The 26,948-nt window shown below is 38.4% G+C and overlaps 1 protein-coding gene across 7 annotated transcripts in view; it reads right to left on the bottom strand.

Moving 5' to 3' along the window:
- ZMYND11 (zinc finger MYND-type containing 11) overlaps nt 1-26,948 on the bottom strand; it is a 102,748-nt gene that overhangs the window by 58,343 nt on the left and 17,457 nt on the right. For 5 of the 7 annotated variants that reach the window (XM_003206970.5, XM_085227042.1, XM_085227041.1 and 2 more), the window contains exon 2: nt 2,164-2,298. In XM_003206970.5, the coding sequence (XP_003207018.1) occupies nt 2,164-2,279 (116 nt within the window). In that variant the 5' untranslated portion in view covers nt 2,280-2,298. Of the gene's footprint in view, nt 1-2,163; nt 2,299-6,699; nt 6,799-7,963; nt 7,984-26,948 lie in introns of those variants that run through there. The other 2 variants (XM_085227039.1, XM_010712398.4) reach the window with 2 other exon arrangements.

The raw sequence follows: 26,948 nt of genomic DNA, 5'->3' as shown, positions 1-26,948 counted from the left end.
AAATATACGAATCTCCCTCCTATAGCTATAACATGTTTGAAGTACAACCAACCTTCTGACCATTGTTTTTATCTTATTATTCATACATACACCTATGTGCCTAGGCATGGATGAATTGCAGTTTTATTTGACTAAATGATCCTTCAGCCTGGAAGAATACATGAGCTTTTCAGTTTTCATCAGAAGAGATTTTCTGACCCTCACTGATTTCAGAAGTTTACTTTGAGTATTACATGATATGCATGCTCATTTACTAAGCATTCTGTGTATTTCCATCTAGGTACAGTACTGGAAAGCAACTCAAAGATTTCTGTCTTTTCATTCCTTGTCAAATGTTATCTCCTTGAAAATATCATACAACTGAAACTAGATAACACCTGTCACTGAAGTGCAAGCAGAGCATTTACAATGTCCTAGCACTTTTCAGATTACTCCTTACTGCTAACTCAGTGCATCAGACAGACAACAAACTATTCCAAGCTTTTTAATGATCCTCTTCTATACTTCTATAATATTCATCTTTCTCAGAGAACTATGGCTGCTCACATCTCTGTTTAGTCACTTGAGGTATCTTTCTTCTGATTAGAGATGAGTCATACAATCTGGATCTAGACTTTTAAAATAAATCAAACAATCCTTCAGTTACTAACAGCAGTACCTAATTATTTGTTTTCTCAACCTTGTTTGTAATGATGGGAAATGTCTTCTCTAACTTCACCCAGCTAAATGTTATTCTCACCATCTTAAAATAGGCATCTCTCGTAAGAATGGGATGAATCCCCCACTAGACAGGCTCATCTCTTTTTAATACAGAAAAAAGAGCATAAACAGCCACCAAACTCAGCTACTACACGACCTGCAGCAAGTTATTTGAAACACTCAAATGGAAAGTGTACAGCATTAGTTTACCTACTTATCTCCTTAGAGATAAGATACTAATATACATAATGCTTTATGGCATTCTGAAACTCAAGTGCAAGCTCAAAAACAAAACAAAAAATTCTTAAAATACAATCTCCAATTTCAAGCTTGCTTGGAGTTGTCATTTGGAAGGTGTTTTTTGGTTTAATGGCACATTTATTTTTGTTATAAAAGCCAAGTACACACTACTTCACTTGGGACATCATCTTTTTCTTTTCTCCTGTATATTGTTCACTATGTTTGCACAACCTGAGTTGTTACTCTTCTTCCACTTATTAAGCCAATTTTGCTGTTCACTTCCACCCTAGAGATTTCAAACTTTGTCAGTGGACTATGCTACAGTGATTTTCACTTCATTAGTCACCCACACTGTTTATAACTCTGCCCTTCCGTGGTATCTGCCCTCTCTATCAGCTCACACTGGTTCTGGCAACTGAAGAGATGCCAACTGGTTAGTTTTGCTCCTTTAAATTATTCATATTGATTACTTGGCAAATGTGACGTGCACGTTGGCCTCGAAATGCAGACAAAGCAAAGAGGCACAAAGCCTCTCTCAGTTTTTATTACAGTGGCTAGTGCAAGTTATTCTAAAAGCTATTTTAATATTTTAGACGTTTCAAACAGTGCAAGCTCAACAGAATAAACAATATTTATATTTCTCTGTGTATACAGAACCTAATACATCTTGAAGAATATTTTAATATTAACAACAGTATTAGTCATAGGTGTGATCCTCTCATGTCTTCCTTAATAGCATCCTATGCTCGTCTCAGCAAATATGGCTCAGGCAACCAAGGAGATTGATTTCAGACTTATCTTTTTATCTTTGTTTTCCAGAACAAAATGAGCCAATGACTTAGAGCCTTTCCTTAAGGAATTAGATGATTTACATATTTTATAGCCATTTTCTCTAAAATTTTAAACCTACCTCTTCTCTTTTGAGCAAGCTAGCAAGTAAGAAGAATTCTAACACAACCAACTCAGTTCAAGTACTATAAAGACTGAATATTTCCTACAAATGCTTACATCAAGCAAATACAAGATGAATATAATCTCAACTCAGTAGATTAAATCTCACTGTAGGATCTTCAGGTACTCAATTATAATTAGATAATTAGTAACTCAGCAGTTGATGCAGCTTTTTCACAGTCTCCCATAATGTTTAATGTCTCTGTTTCTCAGAGCTTTTTCATATCATCAGCCTTCCCCCTCATTAAGATTAGTTTGGAATGGATCACTTACTTTGTGATACGGTCAATGTTAGCAATTTGCTTCTGATTCCGGATTATTTCTATTGCTGCCCAAAGATGCTGGATCGCCTTTGTATCTGCCTGTCGTCTCTTCGTTAAGCGTGCCATGACCTGTTTACTTGGTCAGCTGCAACCAATAAATTAAAAATACATATATTAATGAACTATGAAATAGAGTACATGATCATCTTGCAGTAAGTAAAATTACACAAAAAATCTGTTAAAAATTCTGTTAACCTCTAGCAATCCAATCTGTATACAGCATCATGTTTTCTTCTGCTTACAGAGCAATAAAACCCACAAATATGCAGCACACACCACATCACAGAAAGACAAAAGGCAATCAGTAAAAACTATCAAATCAATAACAAATAATCTAATATAAAATTGGCTATGAAAAGACACTCAGTTCATATCTCAGTTCCATAAAATTTGATAAAAAAGCAGAAGTCACCCTAACCTGGAGTTCACAAATTTCCCCATTTTCCAAAACTCCTAAAAAGGGTGAACTTGAAACCACCCTTTGTAAGAATGAATTCTGACGTATTGAAAAAGCTGTGCCCACTGTTCAGATTACAATACAGTTCTCAGATTTTTATTTTCAGATTTTTATCATCTAGAACAATTTTAAAAAAGCCTATTATATACACAGAAACTAGAAATGCATTTTCATGAATGATAAATATTAAGAAAAAATACTTTGGAGCAATTCCATTTTTTATAAGAGCCTAAAACCCAACAGGACCAAAGTGCTTCTGATGGCATTTAACCATCTAACCAACCCTGAATGGGAACATAATGAGCATCTGGCTTTGTTTACAAATTTTCCAAAAGCTCAAGGCAATGAGTACAGATAAGCCATAAATCGCCTACAGCTCTACTACAGGCAACGGAATCTCTTTTTAAAAGCTTAACAATGCATTTTGATCACTAAATAACTTTCTTCCAGTGCCACCACTTTCTGAATGAAAAAAAAAAAAAAAGACTGATTTACAACTGCTACCAACATCTATAATTTATTTGAGAGCTCTGTCCTCAAAATGAACTCTGTGTGAAGCATGCGGATACTTGAAATTAGCAGAATATTAACTCTGTTAACCTAAAACAAGACAAAAAATGCAAAATTAAGACACCATCTGTGCAATGCTAACGATGGAAATATAAGTATTCAAAATTTCCCTCCTCTAAAAATTCACAAAAACTGAACAGATCTGAGTATCCTATCAGTTGTGGAAATGTAATTTTCAAGTCCATAGGACCAACATGGACTTGTCTAAAAGAACTGTCAAGCTTCAGTTCTGGTGTTAGCTCAGCAACAATCACACACTCTACAGGTGTAATGAAATAAAGTAGAAGACACTATTATAGGGGGAATAAATGCAGTATTATGTACTTCATTTCAAAAAAAAAAAGAAAAAGAAAAAGAAAAGACAAAGAAAGAAAGAAGAAAAGAAAAAAGGTTGATGTGAAGCAATATGTGTATACCCAGTTGCAATTGTGCATGAGGCACCTCTTGCTCCTGGAGGCACCAGGGAAGAACTGAAGTGCACAGGGCTCTTACAGACACAGAGTGATTCCATCAGCCTGATACTTCTACTTTAGAAATCTTTTCCCTCTGGGATTTAAAGCAAGGGCAGTGGGATGCATCCCCCAGAAAAGAAAGGCCAGGAATACATTTTTGAGGGAATGAGAAAAGAAAATATGACAGAAATACATCCAAGAATGACAACTAGTAGATACCATCACCTAAGAATGATTCAGACAAAGGCTCTGTTGGGAATAGTAGGAAAAAATCCTGCATCCTTGTGAGCTACTCTGCATTCACATTACAGAATATGAAGACATTGTAAGTAAGAAAATCCTCCTTATTTGTAAGAGAAGCATATGATTAAGTGTAGAATTTAATTCTTAAGGAAAACAGATCTGTAAAATACAAAACAGGATTTGACACTAACAATAAAAAGAACAGTCCTACTATCTCAAATGAAACATAAAACTGCTTGTTTAAAGCAGAATTAACTAAAAGTGAAACCATTCCTTATATTCCATCTGTCTCCTAAGAATCTGCTTTAAAATTTGGTAGCCAGGATGGCAAACAGGCCAGACACTGAGCTCATACAGCATCACAGCCACGAGTCAAATCAAAGCAGCAACATCCTTCTCAAACAGTGTGAAACAACAGCTCAGTTGTCACTCTATTTTGAAGTACCTTTTAATCCAACTGTTTTTGAAGTCACCATTATTTTTGGCAGCCTGCACAGGCAGCCCATGTGAGTGCAGCACTGAGTACTGCCCAGAGGCAGAATGCAAGGAGATGGCTTTTCTCTCACACCCCTGCGACACACCAGGCTGGGCCCCATTCTCCCTGCAGCCTCATGTCAGAGCAAGGGCTGACCTGTAGGGCCAGGGAGCTAGCTCCCACTTGTATCTCCTGGGAGGAGAAGAAACCCATGCCCAAGAGAGAAGGACGTAGTTTAAAGGTTTCTGAGGGCTGCAGAGCTGCATGGAAGACGGCTGAAGGGGGGGAAAAGATCCACTGCAGAGGCCCTATAAGCTCCTTTTGAAGATACTCTATCTTCAAAGAACATAAGAGAGCTGCTGAAGGTAATGCCTCCTACTTGATGATGTTGGCCCATGACGTCAGAGGCGGATGTTGGTGCAATGGCAGTAGAGGCTGAACCTTCCCACCAATATCCCATTACATGTTGCTGCTGCGTGACAGACGGCAGCAGAGGGGCAGTCTGACGGAATGGTGTCTGACGTGGAAGTGCGTGTGAAGCAAAGGTTGGGAAGAATTCCTCCATGTGGAAAAAATCGTACCCACTGATACTATCAACATTTGGTGAATGTTTATGGAGACCAAAGAGTGGGTGTGAGCACAGTGAGGTGGTGGGTGGTGCCATTCAGCAGTGGGTCAGGGCCACAGGTACAGACATTTATGAGTGCAGCATGCAGGCTCTCATTCATTGCTGGTGAAAATACACAGCTCATAGTGGTGCTTATGTTGAAAAACAGTGCTTTGTACCTGAGAATTTGCTCTTTCAAATAGTGTATCTGTTGTTGTTTCCATGAAAAAAAAAAAAATAGGAGTCTAGTTTCAGAGTGAGTTATGAACATATTCCATTTATATACCTCTATTTTACTATTTATGGGCACTTTTGTGAAACATGGAATTGACATTCCACTACTGAAATAATGGTCCTTACAGAACACACTTACAAAAATATCAAAACAAACTTGTTATTTTTTTCCAAAAAATCCTGACTACATTAACATTATTTTCATCTTTTGACTGCATAGTATAAAACAAATATAAAAAGCCTCTTGCATTAAAGAAAAAGATGAATAGATCACGGTATATTTCTTTCTATTCTTTGCATTGTCATGTTCCCCCATGGTAAAACTAACCACAACACTATTCTCCCTGCATTTCTGAAAATATTTAAGCAGCTTTCTACACTATTACAAAGCCTGAGAAATAACCTGTCAGACTGCTGTTTAGAACCACTTCCAAGCAACAGAAAAAGCTCCCAGTGCTCCAACATACACAACTGCCTCATACAAATGACTTGAAGTTTAATGGGAGACACATCAGATTCTTAAATCTATATTTATCACCATTGATTATTTGTTTACAAGAGGGTGCACACAAGAGAGCAAACATACATTTCCAGTGCATGATTGTGTTCAAATCTATGCCTTAGAGCTCAAGTACTGAAAGAGGCTGATTGATCCATGCAATGCTTTAAAGAAGTTTGAACTCCAATGATGCTCTAAAACTATAAAAATGAAATGTATATTTACAAAGAAATTCTTGAAGAGGTTTCTTATCCTCACCTTTTGTTAAAGCATTCTTTCAATACCGTTGAAAGAAAAAACTAACAGCTGAAGTAAACATTAATTTTCCAGCAGTGTTTTGAGAGCCAACATGTTTTTTTAGCAATGGTGTTCCCTGTCCATATGTAAATGTGTTTTATACCATTTTTGTAATGCTCTGCTAACAAGCTTACAGTAGCACAGTTTCTTAGAAAAAGGCTGAAAAACAAAAGATTGCTAAAAATCTAACGATATCAGCAGGACGTTTCTCAAGTTGTGCACACATTCCTGGGATCTGGTGATTATAAGGATTCTCCCTATAAAAGAAGTTTGCTGTGCCTGACATGCCAGCTCACATGCTTAGATCACACACACTCACAACAGTGCCAGAAGCAAATCATTTATCTTCTCCATTTCCAACTCCCCTGCTGTTTCTTAGTGTAATCTGAGTAAGGTTTTACTATCTTTTAATTCCAACTTGACTGTGCTATTTCAAAAAGTACACCTCTTAATTGTACACAACTTTCCTCAAGAGCTAACTATTGCACTTGTTTCTTACTAATCAGGAAGGGTGAGCAGGCAGGCTCAGCAAACTGCTGTTTATCTTGTAGTACACACAGCACTGGTTATCTTCTCAAGCTGTGCAAAGCCCCTAGCAAAGTGTGCATTGCTGTGCAGTGGCAATGTTAGAGCAGTGGCAAACCAGACTTACTGTCAAAACAGCAGTGCTCCAAGTCGTTAGACACACACTCGGTCAAATCAAATGCTCTACAGCTGTCTGTTGCAGTTGTGATGGATATGGAAATCTGCACTGCAAGTGAAAACAAAATAAACAAAAATCACCTTGCAAATCTAGAGATTTAGCCTAAGGAACCTCCTTGACCTGCAGCTTGTGTCCAGTTTAGCAGATAGTGCTGGACTCTGTGTTTAGCTGGAAACTTCCTACGGAGAGAAACAACAGAAAGGTAGGTAGATCTTAAGCTTTAAGATCTACTATCGCCCAAGCAAAATGTGACGCCGCTGAAAATTTTGACTAATGAATTGGACTTTGCACCGAAGCAGACGGCGCTGCAGTTGGGTGCTGCTGCTCTGATGGGAGCTGCTAATTAGGAGCTGACAAGTAGTAGCTTGTTAAATCTCCCGCTTGTAGCTCACTGCAAACAAGGCTACCTGTGGCGTTCATCCCCTTCAGTGCAAAGCCAAACAGGTTAAACTTCATCCCTGCTATGAGCTACCATTTGGCTGAGATTTGGTATGCAGTTAATTGCAATGGAAAGACAATTTAAGGAGTTGATCCTTGCCACTGCTCAGCTGCTAGTTTCTGCCTTACAGCATGGCATCCCTGGAGCTTGCTATTATTTCATCCACACTACACAGTGAAAAAAACTTTAGGCGTTAGAGGAGGAAGAAGCTAGACTCAATCCTAGGTTTTTGCGGCTTTCCTGCTGTGAGATTGGCTGAGTTTGGGCGGTTATGAAACCTTGATGCAGACTTAACTACATATGCACTTTATAATGTGATGGACTCTATTATTTCTTAAAGGCTAAGTTTTTATAGTAAGTATAAAACCATATGTATCAGTGGTACAAGTAGTTCCAAATGTTTAGTGCTTTGTTCTTGCATTAAATAGGAGATTCCTCTGAAAGTCCAGATCACAAATTTGGAAGCTGATATAGAGTTGGGGATCACTGGACTTTATACAGATCTCCGTTGTGCTCTGAAGTTCTACAGTTTTATAGTTTACAATTAAAATACATCTTTCATCACCGGTTTAGTGGGAGGGTAAACATTTCAGTCTTTCCCTCCTAGAACAACTGAGAGCAAAAGTTCATTTTTATTGTATTTCAATATCATTCACTGAGGCTAAGGCATATGATACTTGAATTTTTAAGCTCAGACATCCTGAATCATCAGTGTTCAAATAGTTGAACTCTCTTTTGAAACCAAACGTGGACTTTCTTGTTTACTTAACTCACCCTGCTAAAGGGAACTTGACACAAATGTTGAAGCAGTGAGGCCTCCATCCCACAAAGAGAACTTCTAAGAAAGTACAAGAGCAAGTCAGCGTAAACAGAGTATAACAAAACCTGGGGTGAAGCAGCAAGAGCTGCTCAGAAAGAGTAATAATCATGCACTACAACTAAAGGCTGTCAAATTCATTTTGTTAGCTACCTAATACAAATATATGAACAGGACTAAGATGTAATCCTGCACTGTATTATCCCTCTAGACAATTCCAGCCTGGAATTTTACACACAATAGTGAAGGCTGTCCTAAAAAATGGAAGAAAACGACCCTTTGTTCTTACCTGGCAGAATTCACTGAATAGAATTTTATCTAGCAATACAAGTTTGAATAAGAGAAGAACACAACTGCCAAAGAAAGCAAAGTATTCAAAGCAAAGAGCCCAGGTTCTTACTAGCAATATAGCTATCAACTTTCAGGTGTGCGTAGGTAAGCTGAAGCACACATCATGTATTTTCTCCTAAATATTTGTCTCAATACAATTTTAATGTGCCCTCGTTCCGTGTTTGTCTTTTAAAATACAGTACTGTGCTTTACATTTCAGATTTTTGCTATGTATTAAACACATGGTGAGCGATCATTCTTTTTACAGCTGGTAACAGAAATAACAGTTAAACAGAAATATCAAAACAAGAACAATGCAAATTATTGTTTGCACAAAAAAATACCACCACTGAAAATGAACGTAATGTTAATGCACTCAGCAAACTCCTGAATCAATGCAATTTAAGCTAAAAACCAGCATAGTGTGGTTTGCCTAAGGTTTACTTAAGAAAGCTAAGCTACGCTAAACAAAGAGTTTTCACAATGGAACTTAAACTAGTATCATTCCTTTTTAAAATACAGCTCATTAAAGTGATGCAACTTTCTTACGAAAGTAAGCTTTAGCTGCTTTAGTAACAAAACCCCTGATTTCCAAGATGAGGATACATGTATCTGTTGTACACTTGAAGACTGCTCTCCAAAAGACTGCTCATCTTTCTTCACAGAAGTTTTCTATTCAAAAGACAATTGCATCCAACTAACTTCATCATCCCTAGATTATGGATGGTTCATACAAGGTGATGACAACGTTTCTTGTCCACTGTCACACTTGAAAAATAATGAGTATGCTTCAAACTTACTTACTTTGGGAGTAACCAAAATTAATATGTTCTACCACAGACAAAGAGCAAGAAGTGGGTCAGTTACAAAAGCTCAGGTGACACACATGGCGACAGGGTGTGAGCCCACACACACAGCATGCTAATATGGGCTTTCTGCAGTCTGACTAGACCCACTATCCCATTCTTCATTTTTCAAAGCAGCCTCGAACAGGGAAAACTCCTCCTGAAGAATCCATAGAAGGAGTTAATGATGAGTAGAGCTACTTCCCTGCATAGACAAGCCCTTGGTAAATAGATACTTCCTGTCCACTTGCCTGGCTGTAGCCAACAGAGATGATTAATGCAGCTATGCATCCTGACAGGCTCTAACATTCACTTGGCTGTAAAACGGGGAAAATCATAGCCAAAGAAGGCTGATGTCGATGGCTAGAACTTTCTTCTGGATGCTAAAACAGATACCACTTTGATTCTGCAACTGTCTCTACCAAAACTGAGAGGTGGAAGACACATTAGAAAATGCTCAGAAATGTAAATGAAAAAAGCAGCTCTTTCTCCAAAAGCTTTTGATCATCGTCTTCCTTTCTGTTCTAAAGGCTAAGGAGCTTGGTTATTCCGTGAGCCTGGGCTGTACTGATGCAACACATTTTCCCTCTCAGTAAGTAAGGTAAAATAGATAAAGTATAACAGCATAAATAAATAAGTGATTTTTCCTAGTGCATGCCCAGGAGATGGAATTCCACAGAAAGTCAGTTTCACACTAATAAAAGAAGACACGCATTTCCCAGGTTAAAGAATTAGCAATGTATAGAGAAGAGCTAAATCATGAGAAAATGTAAGTTCATTTCAGATTATATAAGATATATGGTAAAATAGAGAGTGGATGTTGTCTGTCTGCAGATATAATGTTTCGAATAGCTGTTTTTTCTCCCCCTCTTCTTCTCTGAACTACATGTAACTGACATTATCCTTAAAGTGCAAATTGGGATTCTGCTGCTAGCAGCATGACTTAACTCTCAGATGTTTGTAAAAGCTATTCCTCCACCAAGCTATATTTTTATTGACAAAAGTTAGCTGAATCAATTTTTGTTGCTCCTTAACAAAATAGAAGACTGTCTGAACTTGTTCCTTTCCAAGTTATTCTCTTTGGCCTCTCCCTCTCCATAAATAAAAACACAACTACACAACTTCTAAAACCAGAAGTCAGCACGTTAGGCAGACACAAGCACTTTCCTCCAGAAGTCAGGCCACGAGCAGTACCAACCCAAAGGAAACTCTTGTCAATAGTAATCTCAGGAAAAGCTGATACTGTATGAAGAAAGTAAGTGCCATTCAGAACAAACAAGGCTGCCAACTTCAAGCCCAAAATGTCTGGGCTCACCAGACCTGGAAACCTACTGAAATACACTCAGAACTCACAGAGTTAAAGCGCATTGATCTGTAATGCAGGTAAGATGAGCCAAAGATAAACAGTGCCAAAGCTTACAGGCTTTTACAGTTTTAATCAAAAGAAACTTTAAGGCAGGGAGAGGATCAAATTGTAAAATCTGTGTTTTCGATCCTGCTTCTGAAATTCAAGGTGAATGTCAGATAGAATGGAACTGAAAGTTTCATGCAATGCTCCTGCAGCTGTGGGACAGTTCATCAAAATGAGATCAACAGAAAGAATAATATACTGTAGAAATGGAAGCCTTTCCCCAAATTCTCACCTCACTTGTTTTCTTCTGTTTTTTGTTTGTTTGTTTTTTTCCTTTGAGTGTATTTTCATCTTGGCCATAAACATCTAGTTTAAAAGTATCCTCTGAAGTATATTTACTGAATATGTTCTGTCCTTCATGCACAGTACCCAAAGTCTGATTATACTAATCATGCACATTTCAATACAGCCTTTTTCTCATTTGCCCCAAACCAAGTCTATCATCATTCCTTAGTGAAGCCTTAATCCCTATCCATTTCAAAGATCCATTCTGATTCTTTTTTTCCACTGAAGTTCTGTTTTTTTTTTTTTTTTTTTAAGAAAACTTAAAAGCAGGTAATTTGTTTTTCATGTATGTACTTAGTTCACATAGCCCTCAACTTTTCCCCCCAAACTGTTCATGTCCAGACAAGGATGAAGCTTGCCCTAAGGACAGTTTAGAGACATGTGAGAAGAACAGTCTTCAAGAAAGTGATGTACAGTTCCAAATAACATGATTTGTAAGTAAACAAATTATTACTGGAAAACAGACGAATATAACCAAGACCCTTTTCTTTTCACGTTTGCTTCAATAGTTGATAAATAAAAAGTGGAAAAATGACCAAAAAGAAATTTTGAAAGAAAAGAGAAAATTAAAAGCCAAGAAATGATTTGAAGTAATAAAGATCTATCAAAGTAATTGGTCAGGTGATGAACATATGTTGAACCCTGAATATTGCCAGTTTCTCAGCAAACCCAGATAACAGCTGACATCAAGAAAGCTTTGTTCTACCATTACAGGTTAGCATTTCCTTCCTACAAGTTGTTTAAGGGAGAGAAAGGAGAGCAGGAGGAATACATCCCTTCATTTTCCAACCAGCTCTTTGTGTGGCTGATGGCATGGGAGATGCTGGAAAGTAGACATTTCTTCTCTGAAAATTTCCCCCCAACACATGCTGTCCTAGACTGCAACCTTGAATTTGTTGAGCAGTTTCCTTCAAAGTTAGTTACTACATTGAGAGTACTCATGTGATCTCTTTTGATACATTTTTGACTACCTATGACTTTCAGATGCTTCCAACACATATTTCCCATCTTCTCTTACCTGAAGCCAACTTACAACATATGTCTCTATTTTTTAATATAGAGAATTCTTCTCAAGGCTCTTCCAGGACCAGCTGGAGGTGAATTAAATTATGCACTTTTTTGTTACAGAAAATCCATTTCACTTCATCATGATTCTTGCATTTTATATCTGTTCCACATTCCACTATTACTTGCACGGGAAACGTATTACTTTGACCAATGGTTTGCTATTCTATTCACAAGCAAGTCCATGGCATATGCTGAAGCTAGAAGCCAGAGAGAGAGAGAAGTGCTCTAAAGGATTAGGATACCTCTCACTGCAACATTACAATCTGAATCTCCTCCTGCAAGTGCATCTGAAACCCATTTCTTCAAGCACTGATGACGATGGCAATGATACAGAGCAGATTACAAAGGCCCTTTAGGGAAGAAATTACTTCCTGAACACTGAAGAGCTCTTCCTGCTATACCATTATGTAGGACTGAGGTTTATTAAAGGCAACATGACCATACTCTTTTCTCCTCCACTTCCCTCAGGCACAGAAATATAGGATTAATAATTTTGTTGGCAGAAGCAGGGCTTCATTTTCAGATTATTTCAGTGCCAACATCTGGCTGGTCTATGACTTTACTCCTTTAACCTCAGCACAGAGGAATAAACCAAAGCTCTGGCACAGAAACTTAATGTATATGGTGATAGAAACTGAGAAAAGCACAGGAAAAGACTGAAGAGCGTGTCATTCTTGAGTCTACCAACCCAAGGTAAAACCCAGAAAAATTAACTAATTCTACCATCAATCTGAATATATAATTTATATTCAGAAAATATAATTTATAAAGTATAGCTCCTACTCTGATTTCTGTGAAAATCTTTTCAGCATAATACAAAGGAAAAAATTGCAAGAATATTACAATGTTCCAGTGTTACAATGCAGGGCAAGTCTTCCAATAGCATCTTCCCTTTACACCCAGACAGAAGACACAGAGCCTGCTGTGCTGCCAGAGCATCAGCCCAACGCTGCCACAGCTGTGATGCTTTAAGCTGAAAGAGGTACTTAGCTCTCTCCGCTTACCCAGCACTACAGGTCATGGTCTGACACTTTGCGACCCTCCTCAGCTACTCCCTGTTCTACAGAACCAAGCACACAGTGGAAGGAAGGTTAATCTTTTCACAGCTGAGTTTTTGAAGCTGGTTTGCCAGATTGCTTTACTGCAGACGGTTGCTCCTTAGTTACATCCTTGCAAGGATGTCATGTTTATTCTCACTGAAGTCAAATCCATTAATAACGAAAACAAAATATAATTTTGGGCAGACTACACAGTAACAGTGATTTCCTTACAAATTTACGTATGCATTTCTTTTGACGTGTTCACCTGCTAAGATTAATTCTAAAGTTTAGAGTGTGCTCAGCCCCTATTTCAATTTCATTTGTTCATGCCTGCTTCATAAAGGCTTAATTTAATTGCTCATTCTGCTTATTTTATAATGACAAGACTTAAAGCATGAGAGCTTCTTTTACTATAGGAGCCAAGTTTAACTGTTTTAGTGATAACGAAGCCCCAACAGGTGCCCATCATCTAAGTGACCAGTGCATTCTCCTATCAGATACCATGAAATCTGACAAGTTTCCCACTGCTTTCATATCCACCGACAGAGACAGAGTGCATTGCTTTAAGTGATGACATGCTGGAAGGAGAATCTTGCACTGGTCATTTGTAAGTGAAGAAAGAGTTAAATGTTTCTAATTGTTATAGGCCTATTCTTTCCAGGTGGAGAGGTTCTGACTTCGACCAACTTTTTCTGTTTAAGACTGTCTGTTGTTCTATCCTAAGAAATGAAATTTCTTACCAAAACTGACTGTGGATATAAAATCTCAACAACAGAAAAATCTCCTTTGAGGCAGACTGCAGGCCGCTGCCCACAACTCAGCCACCCTCCATACAAAGCACCGGTTTGAACTGACCACATCTGACCTCCCTGCAAGTCTAACAGCGGGGCTGCTGCAGGGACACCATCCTGTCTTCGTTAGAGCTCGTGCTATTTCTGCAGTCTTTGGGTGTAACTGTTTGTGTGCTAAAAATCCACCGATATTCACGTCAGTCTCTGGACTGCAGCTTCCGAGTTTATGACAGATGGGAGACCAACAGAGGAGTTAAAATCCTGCGAGTCCACACACAGCTTACAGCCAGTAGCCATCTGGCTGGGGATCTACATAATACCACAAGAAGATGACAAAAAAGAAGAAAAGAAAGAAAGAAGGAAGGAAAGAAGGAAGGAAAGAAGGAAGGAAAGAAGGAAGGAAAGAAGGAAGGAAAGAAGGAAGGAAAGAAGGAAGGAAAGAAGGAAGGAAAGAAGGAAGGAAAGAAGGAAGGAAAGAAGGAAGGAAAGAAGGAAGGAAAGAAGGAAGGAAAGAAGGAAGGAAAGAAGGAAGGAAAGAAGGAAGGAAAAGAAGGAAGGAAAAGAAAAAAGGCAGTTACATTTGAACTTCCATTTCTCTTCCCCTTCTTTGTGCTTCCTGTTTTGAATAGATTTTAATGACTGCATTACAAACAGTCTTTCATCCACTTCCCATAGACTAAATAGCTAGAATACTTTCTCACTAGCACTTTCCACATAGAAATATAAATTTGGTATTAAGCAGAAAGTCCAACACATGACATGTCTATTCTAGGTAACAGCCAACCAGGTAGCATTTATAAAAGCAGAAGGGTTTGAGGAGAGAGCACCAAATGGAAAGCACCAAAAAAACCTCACTCAGCAGCGCTGCCAATTGCTCTATAAAAACAATTTGAGGCAGAAGTTGAAATGCAGGGCCCCAAACTATAATTGCTTAGGAAAAAACGTGGCCAGCAAAAGTTACCAAACCTGTTCAGAGAAGAAAGCTGTGATTTATCCCCAAACGTGCTGGGAAGGCTGAAAATCTGGTTTTCAAAGGTAAAACCATAAACTTCACTAAAGCTCACTTTTGCACTTCAGCATCTCCTTCTATAAAGACAGCAAATACTGCAATGCACAGAAAATAAAACAAAAGACCGACACTTTCTCACCTCAACTTGCCGCAGTGCTCAGAGAGGTGTTTGCAGCTTGCAATTATGTGCTTGCTGGGGTAACAGCTCCCTGAAAACAGCAGTTTTCTGATGAAAAGAAAGACTAAGAATTCTTTTCTCTGTGTTCTGTGTTGCAAAAGTGAGCGCATATTAAGCAACATGAGAACAGGAAATAACGCTGACAAACAAACCGATACTTTTTCCATAGCTTGATCACTCAGAGGAGCACATTTGATACTTCATCTCCCTAAATCAAGAAATGTTTATTCAACTTTTGGCAAGGCTGCTGAATGCTTGTGTATTGCTCCCAATCCAAACGTTTTATGATTCTTCCAGTGAAGCTGATGGTCACTCTAGAATAGAAAAGACTGAAAGAACGTGATTTTTATTACAGCTCTCTCCCTAGAAAAATGCTGCTCTATTGGTAGCAAAACGATGTGTGGAAACGCACCGGCCCTATCTGACATGTGCATTGGAATCACTCTCATATCTCTTCACCTGACCTGGAGTTTCCAGCACGACAGGGGTAGGTTCCGAAGGACAACTACACAGACACTGCCAATCTGTCTTACAACCTACAGCAAATCCATTATTTCGTTAATGTAACCTGCAACATAAGGGAGAAGATGAAAAAAAAAAAAAAAAAAAAAAAAAAGGATTAAGTGCAGACATCTATGTGTGAGCTAATCACTTCACACTCCCTTCACCCTTGACATGATCTACCCAGTGCAACAATCCATCTTGGTGCACAGCAGACACTGCATATAGGTCAGATGAATTAAGTCCTAAAATTAACCATTTCTCTCCACGGAAGATAAAGTGAGATTAGGATGAGCAATGCATACGTTTGGAGTTAAATCACACAGCCTCGCTCAGAAAGGCCCCCCTTTCTCATCAGTGCTTGAGCTCACCTAGCTTACAGCCCTGCTGGAAACGGAATTTCTCACATCTCAGCTAAGGGCTGCAGCCACCAGATTATGGTTTGTGGTGTCTTACTTTGCCTTTTTTGGATGAAAAATTTCATTGATATGCTTCCATATGGACATCTTTGAATAACTGAAGATGTCTTTTTTACCCCATCTGTTTAAAGTCAAGAAAAATGCAGTTGTGTTTTTCATTCAGAAAGGCTTAAGTAACTGTATTTGTTATTTCTGAGGAAAAGTATGAACGGATAAATTTCAATTATAGCCCTAGTAATATTGTTACCATTCTAGAAAAAGGCAACTGATTAATAACAATGTCTGATATATACATTATTCAAATTGAAAATTAGAATATGTTTTGAATTAATAATTTCTTCACAGATCGAGTTTTTAATTAAGAAAAAATTGCAGTGCAGGAGATTTTTCCATTTTTCTTACAAGAAAGGTAATTTTTATAAACGTGGCTCTCCAGCCAGGCAAAATGAAACTGCAAAAAGCAGAGCTACAGAACTTTCTCCACCATTTTACAGGAATACCTGGATCAAGTAGAAACTGAGCCAAGAAAGAAGTATCTGTGCTGGGGGGGGCCCCTTCTCTAACTCTGTGGACTTTGACCCAAACGCTGCAGCGCTGCTGGATGTGCAGACTCACTCTTGTGACTCTCCCAGCACACAGCCCATCAAATTGATTCAGCCAGTCCTGAATTCTATATGTGCACTTCCTGTGACTACTTCCAAACAGTTTAAGGAGAGCAATAAAAAGAAGCTGCGATCATATAAGTAATGGAAAACTTTAATACTGATGTCTCTGTCTTGAACAATTTGAACATCTCCCATTACTCACAAGGGTTCTTCCTTCAGTTTGACCTTGACTTTTATGGAGCTCACAGAAATGCACAAAATGTAAAATAGATCAGAAAAAAAAGCTGAAAGTGCAGGTACCAGCTCCTTTCCACAGAAGTGGGTGAGCAACCCAGCAAGGAGACCCAGCCCTGGCACAGGGCTCCATGGACTCCCCTTTGGAGAGGGCACTGGGAAAGCACTTTGAGTTGCTTAGGATTCAAACCTTCAACTTGGAAGCTTTCTTTGTCTCTTTCTCTCATTTATTTAGAGGAAGTATTAGGTGGTTCTATCTGTTAAAACACGTTACTTTCCCAACATCCTGAAGAAAGAGAAATAGTGTCTGAATTCCCACCTATAGGTTTTACTCGCACAGGAGGAGCACAAGTTCCAAACAATTCTGCATGAACTCCTCACAGGTTCTGCTGCATGGAAATGCAGGGTTTGGTTTTTTTCCACCAACTGCAACCGATTTACAAAATACAGAATTGAACCAAATCCCAAAGCAGCACGTGAAAGTAATTCAAGATCTCTTCGATTTGAGGGCGGATGGAACAATTCGATGCTCCCACGGCTCTTCTGTCACCAGGCTTTGTTTGAGAGCAGGCTGGTGTCACTCAGCAGCACGGCCAAGCAAAGCCGGGCAGCGCTGCACAGCAGCACTTGATATATCGTGAAATACAAAGGCTGTATCCTCTCCCTAACGAGAGTTGGTAGTAATGCTTCAAATAAACTAGATGCTACGAATTCCCACAGTGAACCTTGCTAATTGCAGAAGGCTTTGCAGGTGACAGAGAGAAATGAGGGCTTTCAGATGTTCTCAGGTAAGTGCTTATGTCTTAAATCATGAGATTTGATTACCTGTCTCTAAGCATGCTTTGCTGCCACTGTTATTAGCTTTTATATTATGAAGCCCTTTTTGAAAATTGAACCACTATATTTAACCACATGACCTCCACAGCAAAGTCTACAGGCCAAATGTACGCTGTCTGAAAACAGTATTTATATCTCATAAAATTACACGCGACTCTTAAATATCTGATTTCTTGATCTTGTTTGATGAAGCTGGAAAGGAAGGAGAAAAACACAGCCTGATTGCTGTGCCTTATATTTCACATTACTATGTATCTCACAGTATTAAAAAAATAAAAATAAGCAAAGATGAAAACATCCCAACCATGTCACAGAGAGGACCTGTTCACAAAATTACAGAACATCAGAAAAGGCCACTAAGACCACCTAGTTCAACCACCTCTGTGCTATCTAGTAGTCCTACATGTTATACAACTTCAACATCTTCAAAGTTTAGATTTTAAAGGCCTAAGTCGTTATCTCTTTGTCTTTGCTTCAGCTCCTGTACTGTTCTGTGCCTGCCAGTTGCAGCCAGACTTCCTGACCCACTGTTTAATCCAAGCCCTGTCACCAGGACTGTGCAGGAATGAAAAGCAGTTCCAGAGATCCTTTTCCCTTTAGCTATTCTCTTAAAGAGTTATGGATTTTTCCTTACTCTTTGGAGACATCTGTGTGAAATTACCCACACTACAGTAATCCTAACAAAAACCAAGGTTTATTAAAACAAAGAGAAGCTGGAATTAAAACAAAATAAATTGTTTGCTTAACATGGCTGATTTTACAATTCTCATAAGTTAAATTAGATAAGGCATAAACCAGATAAGCTCAACTTCAGATAAAAAAAGAAAAAAAAAATGAATTCTGTATTTTATCCTTTGAAATTAAATATCTTCTCTGACCACAGCAGCCAGCCTGTCAGTGGTGCCTGGAGACCAACAATTCCCCCTTTTTGTCTCCCACAGATACGCCTAATAAGTCCCAGTTCAGGTTTCCTAAATGCTGCTCTGAAGACAAAAAATGGGCTTTGGTAAACAGTTACAGTCTCCATCTCTGAGGAGTGACACCACCAAGGAAATGCACACCCTTAATTGTGATCTATGGCTGCCTTTCCAAGGTTTATGGCCCAGCTCAAACATTACCTTTCACTAACCAGCGCTGCTGGCTGTCGAGGATTTGGCTACACCCATGGGCAAACCCCATGCAAGCAGCTCCTTTCCTTTTCACTTGTCACAGACTGTGAATTACAGACAAGGGGTAAGGCTCTCTGTCTCAATCAGCTATGTCTCAAAACAAGTCCAGTGGACATTTGAAAAATAAAACCAGTCTTGTCTGATGTCTCAACTGATAGATTGTTCTTTCTTGCTGCCTTTATAGGGTTTAGGTCTTGTATAGACATAGTTTTTGCTTCGGTACTCTGTGTCACTGAGAGGGTATTTCCCAGAAAGGAGAGGAGCACTGCTCTTGGAAAGCTGCAACAAAAACTGGTCTGCAATACAAACTTTCACCACTTCATAAGTATAATGGAAATAGCAAGCTTGTTCCTTCTTGCATGCAAGCACACCTAAGCACACTAGCCAAAAAAAAAAAAAAAAAAAAAAAAAAAAGGCTTAAATAAGCAGAGCTTCTGTCTACTCAGCAAATAAAATAAAGGTGAACTGAGGCAGTCTCACTGGACAGCCCCATGTTGAGATAAACACACAGGTGTACAGGAAGAACGAGAAGGGCTGATCATACCAGCATCCTGCACAGTTAATCCAGCACAGCTTTCCTGATCAGCCTTTATTCTTCATCCTCCCAATGAGTTTGGAAAAAAAAATATCTAGACAAGTGATGGAGCTATTGTCGAAGATCTACCAACAACATCGGCATAGGCTTGCCTGACGTGATGCAATCCAGTGCTAGGCCAGGACTACAGTATGCAGGTAAGGAAAAAAAACAGCCGTGACTCAAAAGGACATTTGTACAGGAGACAGACTGTGACTCGGAGCAGTAACGATGTCACTTGTCATTTTTCACTCTAAAAAGATGCCTGAAAAAATACTGCAGCAGCACAAATACGGGGTGCGGCAGCACTTCAGTTCCCTAAAGCCAAAAGCAAATGAACTGTGATCTGAGATCTGCTCAACAGAATGTTACAGGCACTTTTTTGGTTATGAAATCCACATAGGACAGTCTTTCCAAGTTCCAGATCAAGTTAACAGAATTCATCACAGCAGCACACAGAGTTACTCAAACATTCAATTAAAATAATCTTGTAGAACTGCATTTAAGTTGTATCACCACCCTGATGAGCTCCAAAGCAAAACATAAAATAAGGGTCAAACTGCAGAGAACACTACAGAACAAGTTAATACCCATGAAAAACGAGCTCAAGAAAAACAAAACTATTCCCCAGTGAAAAATGGTAGCAGAGAACGTGAGAAGGGGTGCCACTTCTCTCCTCTACTGCTGCTCATCTAACAAGAGAAAAGTCAGAGAACTACTACTACATTAGTATGGGTAATTTTACTTTTTTTAGTTTGTTTGACATTTTCTTATGAGAAAATCATTTTGTAATTGAGAGAAGGTAAAAATTTAAAATAATAATAATCTTTATTCCTAATGCTTTAGTAATCTCTCTTTTAGCCCATTCTATATCATTGAAAAGACTTCAAAAAACAATCCAAAGATAATTACACTCAACTGTTCTCCAAAGAGAAATAAAAATATATTGAAAGCCAGCTAATTTACAAAGTTTTACTTAAAAGAATAGTTTACTCAAACATTCTTTCAAAATTATTTCAGATGCACATATTGGTAATACCAATACAAGTTAACAAGTCTGACCTAAAGATTTCTAGTGGATTCCTGTTAAAGTTTCCTTAATTCTGTAGAATTCCTGCACACATTTGAAACGAGTCCAAGACTCTACCTATGCTTTCTATTATTTTTGAAGGTACGAATGTTTAGAAAGCATGCCTCTACCTGTGAGAAGAAGGCCCTCATTGTTTTTACAGAGAAAAAATGTAATACATTAGCCGTAAGCCAGCGTGGTGCTTTGAGTAGTATCCATGAAAAATCAACCTTGATACAAAATTTGAATTATTCAGAAATACGTTAATATTAGTGTCTGACCTTCTGGCCACCAGTGCAGCAGTATACAAAACATACAACCCTCTGCTGTATGTACAATGTATATTCAAACAGTTTTTGGGGGACTACATGATACTTGAAATGATACAAAGGAATCCTTTGAAGCACTGCACAATAATGAAACACTGAAAAATAGTATCTGTCATATTTGCACACAAATACTCCACAAAGCTGAGCTAAGAACAGCACCAGTCTAGATTTCCTCTAGGTGGTAAATTTGAACAGAATTTATTTTCCCTACATTAAAAACAAAAACAAAAAAAAATAACAACAGAATAGCAACAGTCCGTTAAAAAGGTGATTTTTATAATCAAAACTCGACTTCAGTGAAGACATTCATTAAAATGCCGGAGTTACAGAAGTAGATAAACCTTCCATAGCCATTCACAGCTTGAGGTGAATCCTGGTGCAGTGGGAGCTGAGGCCACATTTCAGGGACACAGAGCTATGAACAAACACTTCTAAACATACTGAGATTTTAAAAAATAATTCAATGACTCAATCAACTGATTGCCAAATATGCAACACAAAATGACTAACACTTGTTTATGGGCATCTATGACTTCTACAAGTATTTATGGATTGCTGTAAGGTGACCAACAGATGTACACCTCAAAACAATACCTACAGAGTCTCTGACTTAGTGTTTACAATTATTTACCTGAATTAAAAAAGAACCTTTCAAGATTTGTGTTATAGAGGTGGATAAAGAACTGGTTGGGTGGTCACAGCCAGAGGGCTGTCACCAGCAGCTCTATGTCCAGGTGGAGGCAACTGAAGAGTGGCATCCCATATGGGTCAGTCTTGGGATTGGTGATCTTTATCACTGATCTAGACAGTGGGATTGAGTGTACCCTCGGCAAGTTTGCTAATGACACTAAGCTGAATGGTACAGCTGACAAAATAAAAGGAATGCCATCCAAAGGGACTTGAACACGCTTGAAAATTGGGCCCATGAGAAGCTAAGGAGGTCCAACATGGCCAAGTTGTGTTCTAAATGGCTGTATTCTCCCAAAGTTAGAAACCTGTTGTATGCATTCCTCATTTATCCATGAAATGAAAAAGATTAAGATGATACTAGGTAAGAAAATCAAACTCCTACATGCTTTATAGAAGCTGCATTGCAAATACATTCATCACTGCACAACTGTCCGTTGGTTTGCATCCGGCATTTGATTTCTCCTCATAACTGAGTAAAAATGTACTAGAATTAACAGTGTTTAATTTTATTTTTACAGAATAAATAAAGCAAAATTCTTATAAAACACAGATATCTATAAAAAGGTAAGCACTCCAGTTTTCAGAAAAGAATTTGGAGGAGGAAAATTAGGTGCTACATATTTTTAATACATTATGCCATCAGTGACTTTCACTTCTGATGAAAACTGGCACCACTCATTTTTTTAATTACTAACACAAAGCTCTGGATTAGTTAAAAAGCTTATCCACTAGCACTTGGATGTCTACTTCAAATACACTGTTAAAGGCAAAAACATTAAAAGCTGCCATTCATAACATCTTAAGCACAAAGAGTGACAGTTCTCTCTGCACAGAGAGCAGCACCACAAGCATAGTGCTGTTACTTCCGTTCACACCTGCACTGAAGATGACATGCCTAAACCATTCCGAGAGGGAAAGAGATGCTCTTGAGATGCCCACCATCGTGCTAAAGCATAAGACAGATGCGAAAGAAAAGCTCTCATCCTGATGAAGGAAGGGCTTTGACAATGACGTGGTGGGACATGGAGAATGCTCCATGGGATGCAAAATACTTTTGTTGGAGGCAAGAAGCCAGTGGTGATGGAGAAGGTAACAGTAGCCACCAATAGGCAGAAACAGGCAAAAGAAATGTTCTACAGGATGACTCAGTACAAACTAATTCCATAAGAAAACATTATCCAGCGCCACTCTATCAGGCACCTCATGTTCACAAGTCAATTCCACCACAAAATCCCACAATTCAAACCATAATTGGACATATTTGGCCAAATACACTGTACTAGACTTGTATAGGATGCAGAGTAAACTCAGTTACGAGGCATTATCCAAACCCCAGAGCAACACTTAACTTATGAAGTTCACAGATAACCTTTTGTGAAGAGATACTAAGACTCAATGACGAAGTAAACTGCTTCTTCTAGCCTGGTTTCTAGAATCCTAAAGAAGTTGGAAATTTTGTTAGATGACCTGAAGAACTTTCTAACACTGGACACATATCAAGCCCACAATGTAAAGCAGGAGAACTTAAGCCTTTCAGATGTTAAGAGGATTCCCTGAGATCAGAGCAGAGAAAAATCTCTCAGCTCCATCTCTCCTCCTGTTCTTCCCTTGTTTCACTGCAAAGGATCAGATGCAATTCTGCATCTTTATCCAAACTGCAGAAACAGAAATTATTTTAAAAGACTGCATAAGGGAAAACAATAAATAAATCACAAGTTCTGGAATGAATTCTAAATGATTTGATTTTAAGAAAAGTAGAGTTTTGGTTCCATTTTCAGCTCCTGTTACATGCTTCTCTTCTAAGAATTCAGAAACTCATTTTAAAACAACAAAGATGAACAGATACTATTTTCAGAACAGGAGCAAGTCGGGTGGATGGATATTCCAAAAAAAGGTGTTGGATGTTCCACATCTCATCACAGTCAATGGCCCTTAAGGCTGCATTGTGACAACAACAGCCCCTGTGAATAAGCATGTTCTGTGAGCCGGGCACTGGACACACAAGCAGATAAGATAGCAAAGCAATACATACCATCAAGCATCCATTTACTGCAGGTACCAGCCGGGGTGCCTGCAGTAATGTTTATGAAGATAAGAAAAAAGATCAAAAAGAAAGCTACTGAAGTAGTTTGCTTCTATTATTTGTTACAAGATTTTGGGTCAGTAAACATAAATCAAATACAAATGTTCAGCACTGACAAGAAAAGAAATTTGGTATTTATACATTAATATATACCAGTAAACCAGGCTAAGGAAAAAATCCAGTCATAATTCAGCTCAGAACTGCACAGAACCACACTACTACATTTGTACACTATGTGAAGAACAAAATGAGTTTAAGGAATACCAGTTCTTCAAATGATATCAAAAGCAAAATCACTGCAAAATTCTATAACAACACTACTAATTTATCATTGTTATACCTTAAGAATGCAAACACACCACATCAATTGCTTCTCCCTCACCAATATGTTTGAATTGCCCAATCTGAAAAAAGTATCCAAAGTGCCTAATAAAGAGACTTTGCACTTCTATAGCAGAGGTGGCATTAGAGAATGAAACAATAACCATCATGACATAAAGGATTATATGTATTTCACTTTGGACTTACCTGTATGATAAATGCACAAGTGTACAGAAAACTGAGGCACTTAGTTTTTTCTCTTGAGGGAAAAAAAACATCTGTTTGGTATCAGGTAACTAGTTGGAAGATTTGTGGGTTTTTTTAGTAATTCTGAAATGGACTGGAGCAGACTGTAACAGCTACAATTTAACTCCTGGTATGAAATGCCTTCCTAACATGACTGTAATGCTACTAGTGCATTTATGTCAGATAAAGACATTCAGAATCTTCCAAAACAACCACATTATCACTATGAAAATCCGCAAACGGCATTCAGCTTTCCCTTACCTACACTTCGTCCTACAGAGGAGTACTGGACATTAATCATTTTTTCCTCTTAGAATTAAAAATAAAAGTCAGATTTCTTCTTTACTCAATTAGGTATTTTTCTAGAAATCTTTACTAAAAAACAAAACAAAAAAAAAACAAAAACAAAAACAACAACAAAAAAAAAAACATAGGAAATAGCATTTAATTTTCTTCAGGTCATTTTTTCACATGGAGGCAATTTCTGTATCCTTTCCCTCATTATGCCTGTAACTGCTCACTGCTGTACTAGTTGTACTAGTTGCTCACACTTCTGTGTAATTCTCTGGTGACTTCAGCTACTGCAGTTCCTTTCCCACACCAAGTGTCCCTTCAGCTGCCCAACTGATTTGCTGTACATCTTCAAGGGTTATAGGCCACCTCTCTGACATCCTCCCCTTTCCTCTCTGAATCTGGTTTCCTGCAATCATGGGAAAGGGACACTGAGTTTTTCATCTGATGTTCTCGGGTGGTCCTCATTTCCTCCTATTTTTGTGTTTGATATACAAGGAGTAGAGATATAGGGAAGTGTAAGTCCTTCCTCAAGCAACTTAAGCTCCATTCGTCAGTATCTGAAAGAGGCCAAAGTTTTTCTCAGTATCAATGAATACATTAAAAACACTGCATTTTTAAATCACCCAAAACTGTTTTGAATGTTTTAGAGCATACAGTGAACATGAAAATGCTAATTACAAGGAATGAAAAATAAACTGACTTGTGTTTTCAGTTGCTCACAGTTAGCAGCCAGAAAAAAGGAAGCAACAGAAGTACATATTAGAAAGCAAATTTGATTATTTAAAACTGCTATTATCCGGTGATTTAGTTGCTCTTTTGTATATGCTTTATAAGGAAATATGAAAAATAATTATATTGTCCCCATTTTATCATAGAATCATGAAATGGCTTGGGTCGGAAGGGACCTCAAGGATCATGAAGCTCCAACCCCCCTGCCACATGCAGGGCCACCAGCCTCCCCATTTAATACTAGACCAGGCTGCCCAGGGCCCCATCCAACCTGGCCTTGAACACCTCAAGGGATGGGGAATCCACAGCCTCTCTGGGCAGCTGTGCCAGCACCTCACTGTTCTCTTGGTAAAGAACTTCCCCCTGATATCCAACCTAAATCTTCCCTCATTCAACTTAAAACCATCTCCCCTTGTCCTGCCATTATCTAACCTTGTAAAGAGTTGTCTCCCCTCCTGTTCATAGGCTCCCTTTAGGTACTGGAGGGCTGCAATGAGGTCACCCTCCCACCTTTTCTTCAGGCGATTTTACCATCTTATTAAAAAAAAAACAAAACACTATTTTTAGTAATTTACAATCTTAGACAAATGATTTTGTTTTTTTTCCCCCCCTCTATATCTGTCTTTCCTTATTGTCTTTCTTCAGAAAAGGAAGATATGTAAAATGCATACTACTATTTTCTGAGAAAGAATTAAAGGTTACTTGACCTGATAAACACTGGAAGAATCCACTAGAAGTCCAAGCAATAGTAAAGCTAATCTGTAGAAAGACTGCATATACTATTTTGGTACTAAGCCTCCTGTCTCTCATGCCAGTCCTACCTGCTTTAAGCAGAAATGACAGTGCATGGCTGGCTGCTGACAGCCAGCTTGAACAGCACAGCAAATACATTTGCTGAAGAAGGCCTTTCCTGCAGGTATGTCAAAGCCGAGTTCTTGGCAGCACTACAGACCTACTGCGACGCCAGGAAGGTGTCCTAACCTCACTTTTAAAAAGTTATCATAGCTGCATTTTTAGCAGTTTATAAGTTGCATTCATCTTCCAAGATGAGAAGAAAAACCAACACCATATCTTGAGATGATAATTGTCATTTTTGAATGATGGGTATTCAGACTTTACGAGTGAAAACTGAAGGAGGCATTCCCATTTAACATCACTTACGTTTCGTATCACTCAAAAAAGAAGAACAAGAGGGTGTTCCCAATGTGGGGTCTTGTCCTATAGGACAAGTCCCCTCTGTGCTGACATTTGACAGCTGGTCTGTAAAAAAAAGCAATATTCAGTTCTCTAAAAAGCTATTAGCACAATTCCAGACGTTAATGCAGTAAATGCCTCAGCTCACTGAGGACAACAGAATTTCTGATGTCATGGCAAATAGTAAGGAATGGACTGTAGGCAAACGTAAACTGAAATACACTTCAGTGTTCACAGCGATGACTTACAGGCTCACCCTGAATGAAAAAACTGTAGTAGTGCTGATAGGGGAATTGCTAGCAAAACTTTTTTTGTCTATTGCTGAAAATTTCAAGGAAGATTTCCCTCTTGAAGAAGATGATGTTACTTCTCTACCAAGCTACTACAAGTTTCTCAACTGCAAAATAACATTCACCCATTTACTAAGTACAAAATTTGCTACCTTTATTGTAAAACATTTTAAAAAGTAATCCAAAAGTCACAGTAGCAAGTGTTTTCCACCTTTCCTATGGCTTAAGCACAATCTCATTTCCTGCTACTACAGGAGTATCATCAACTTGAAATTCCAGCCATGGTTAGAGAGCATTAAACAATTTAGTGCACTAAATCTGCTTGCTTATTACTCTACACTTGCATTCATTTTTATTAAAACCACATTATTTCTGCCCACTGCATTAAAAAAAAAAGAAAA

Source organism: Meleagris gallopavo, chromosome 6 (genome assembly GCF_905368555.1).
Source record: "Meleagris gallopavo chromosome 6, MGAL_WU_HG_1.1, whole genome shotgun sequence".
NCBI classification, from domain to species: domain Eukaryota; kingdom Metazoa; phylum Chordata; class Aves; order Galliformes; family Phasianidae; genus Meleagris; species Meleagris gallopavo.
This window is presented reverse-complemented; position numbering and strand designations above follow the sequence as displayed.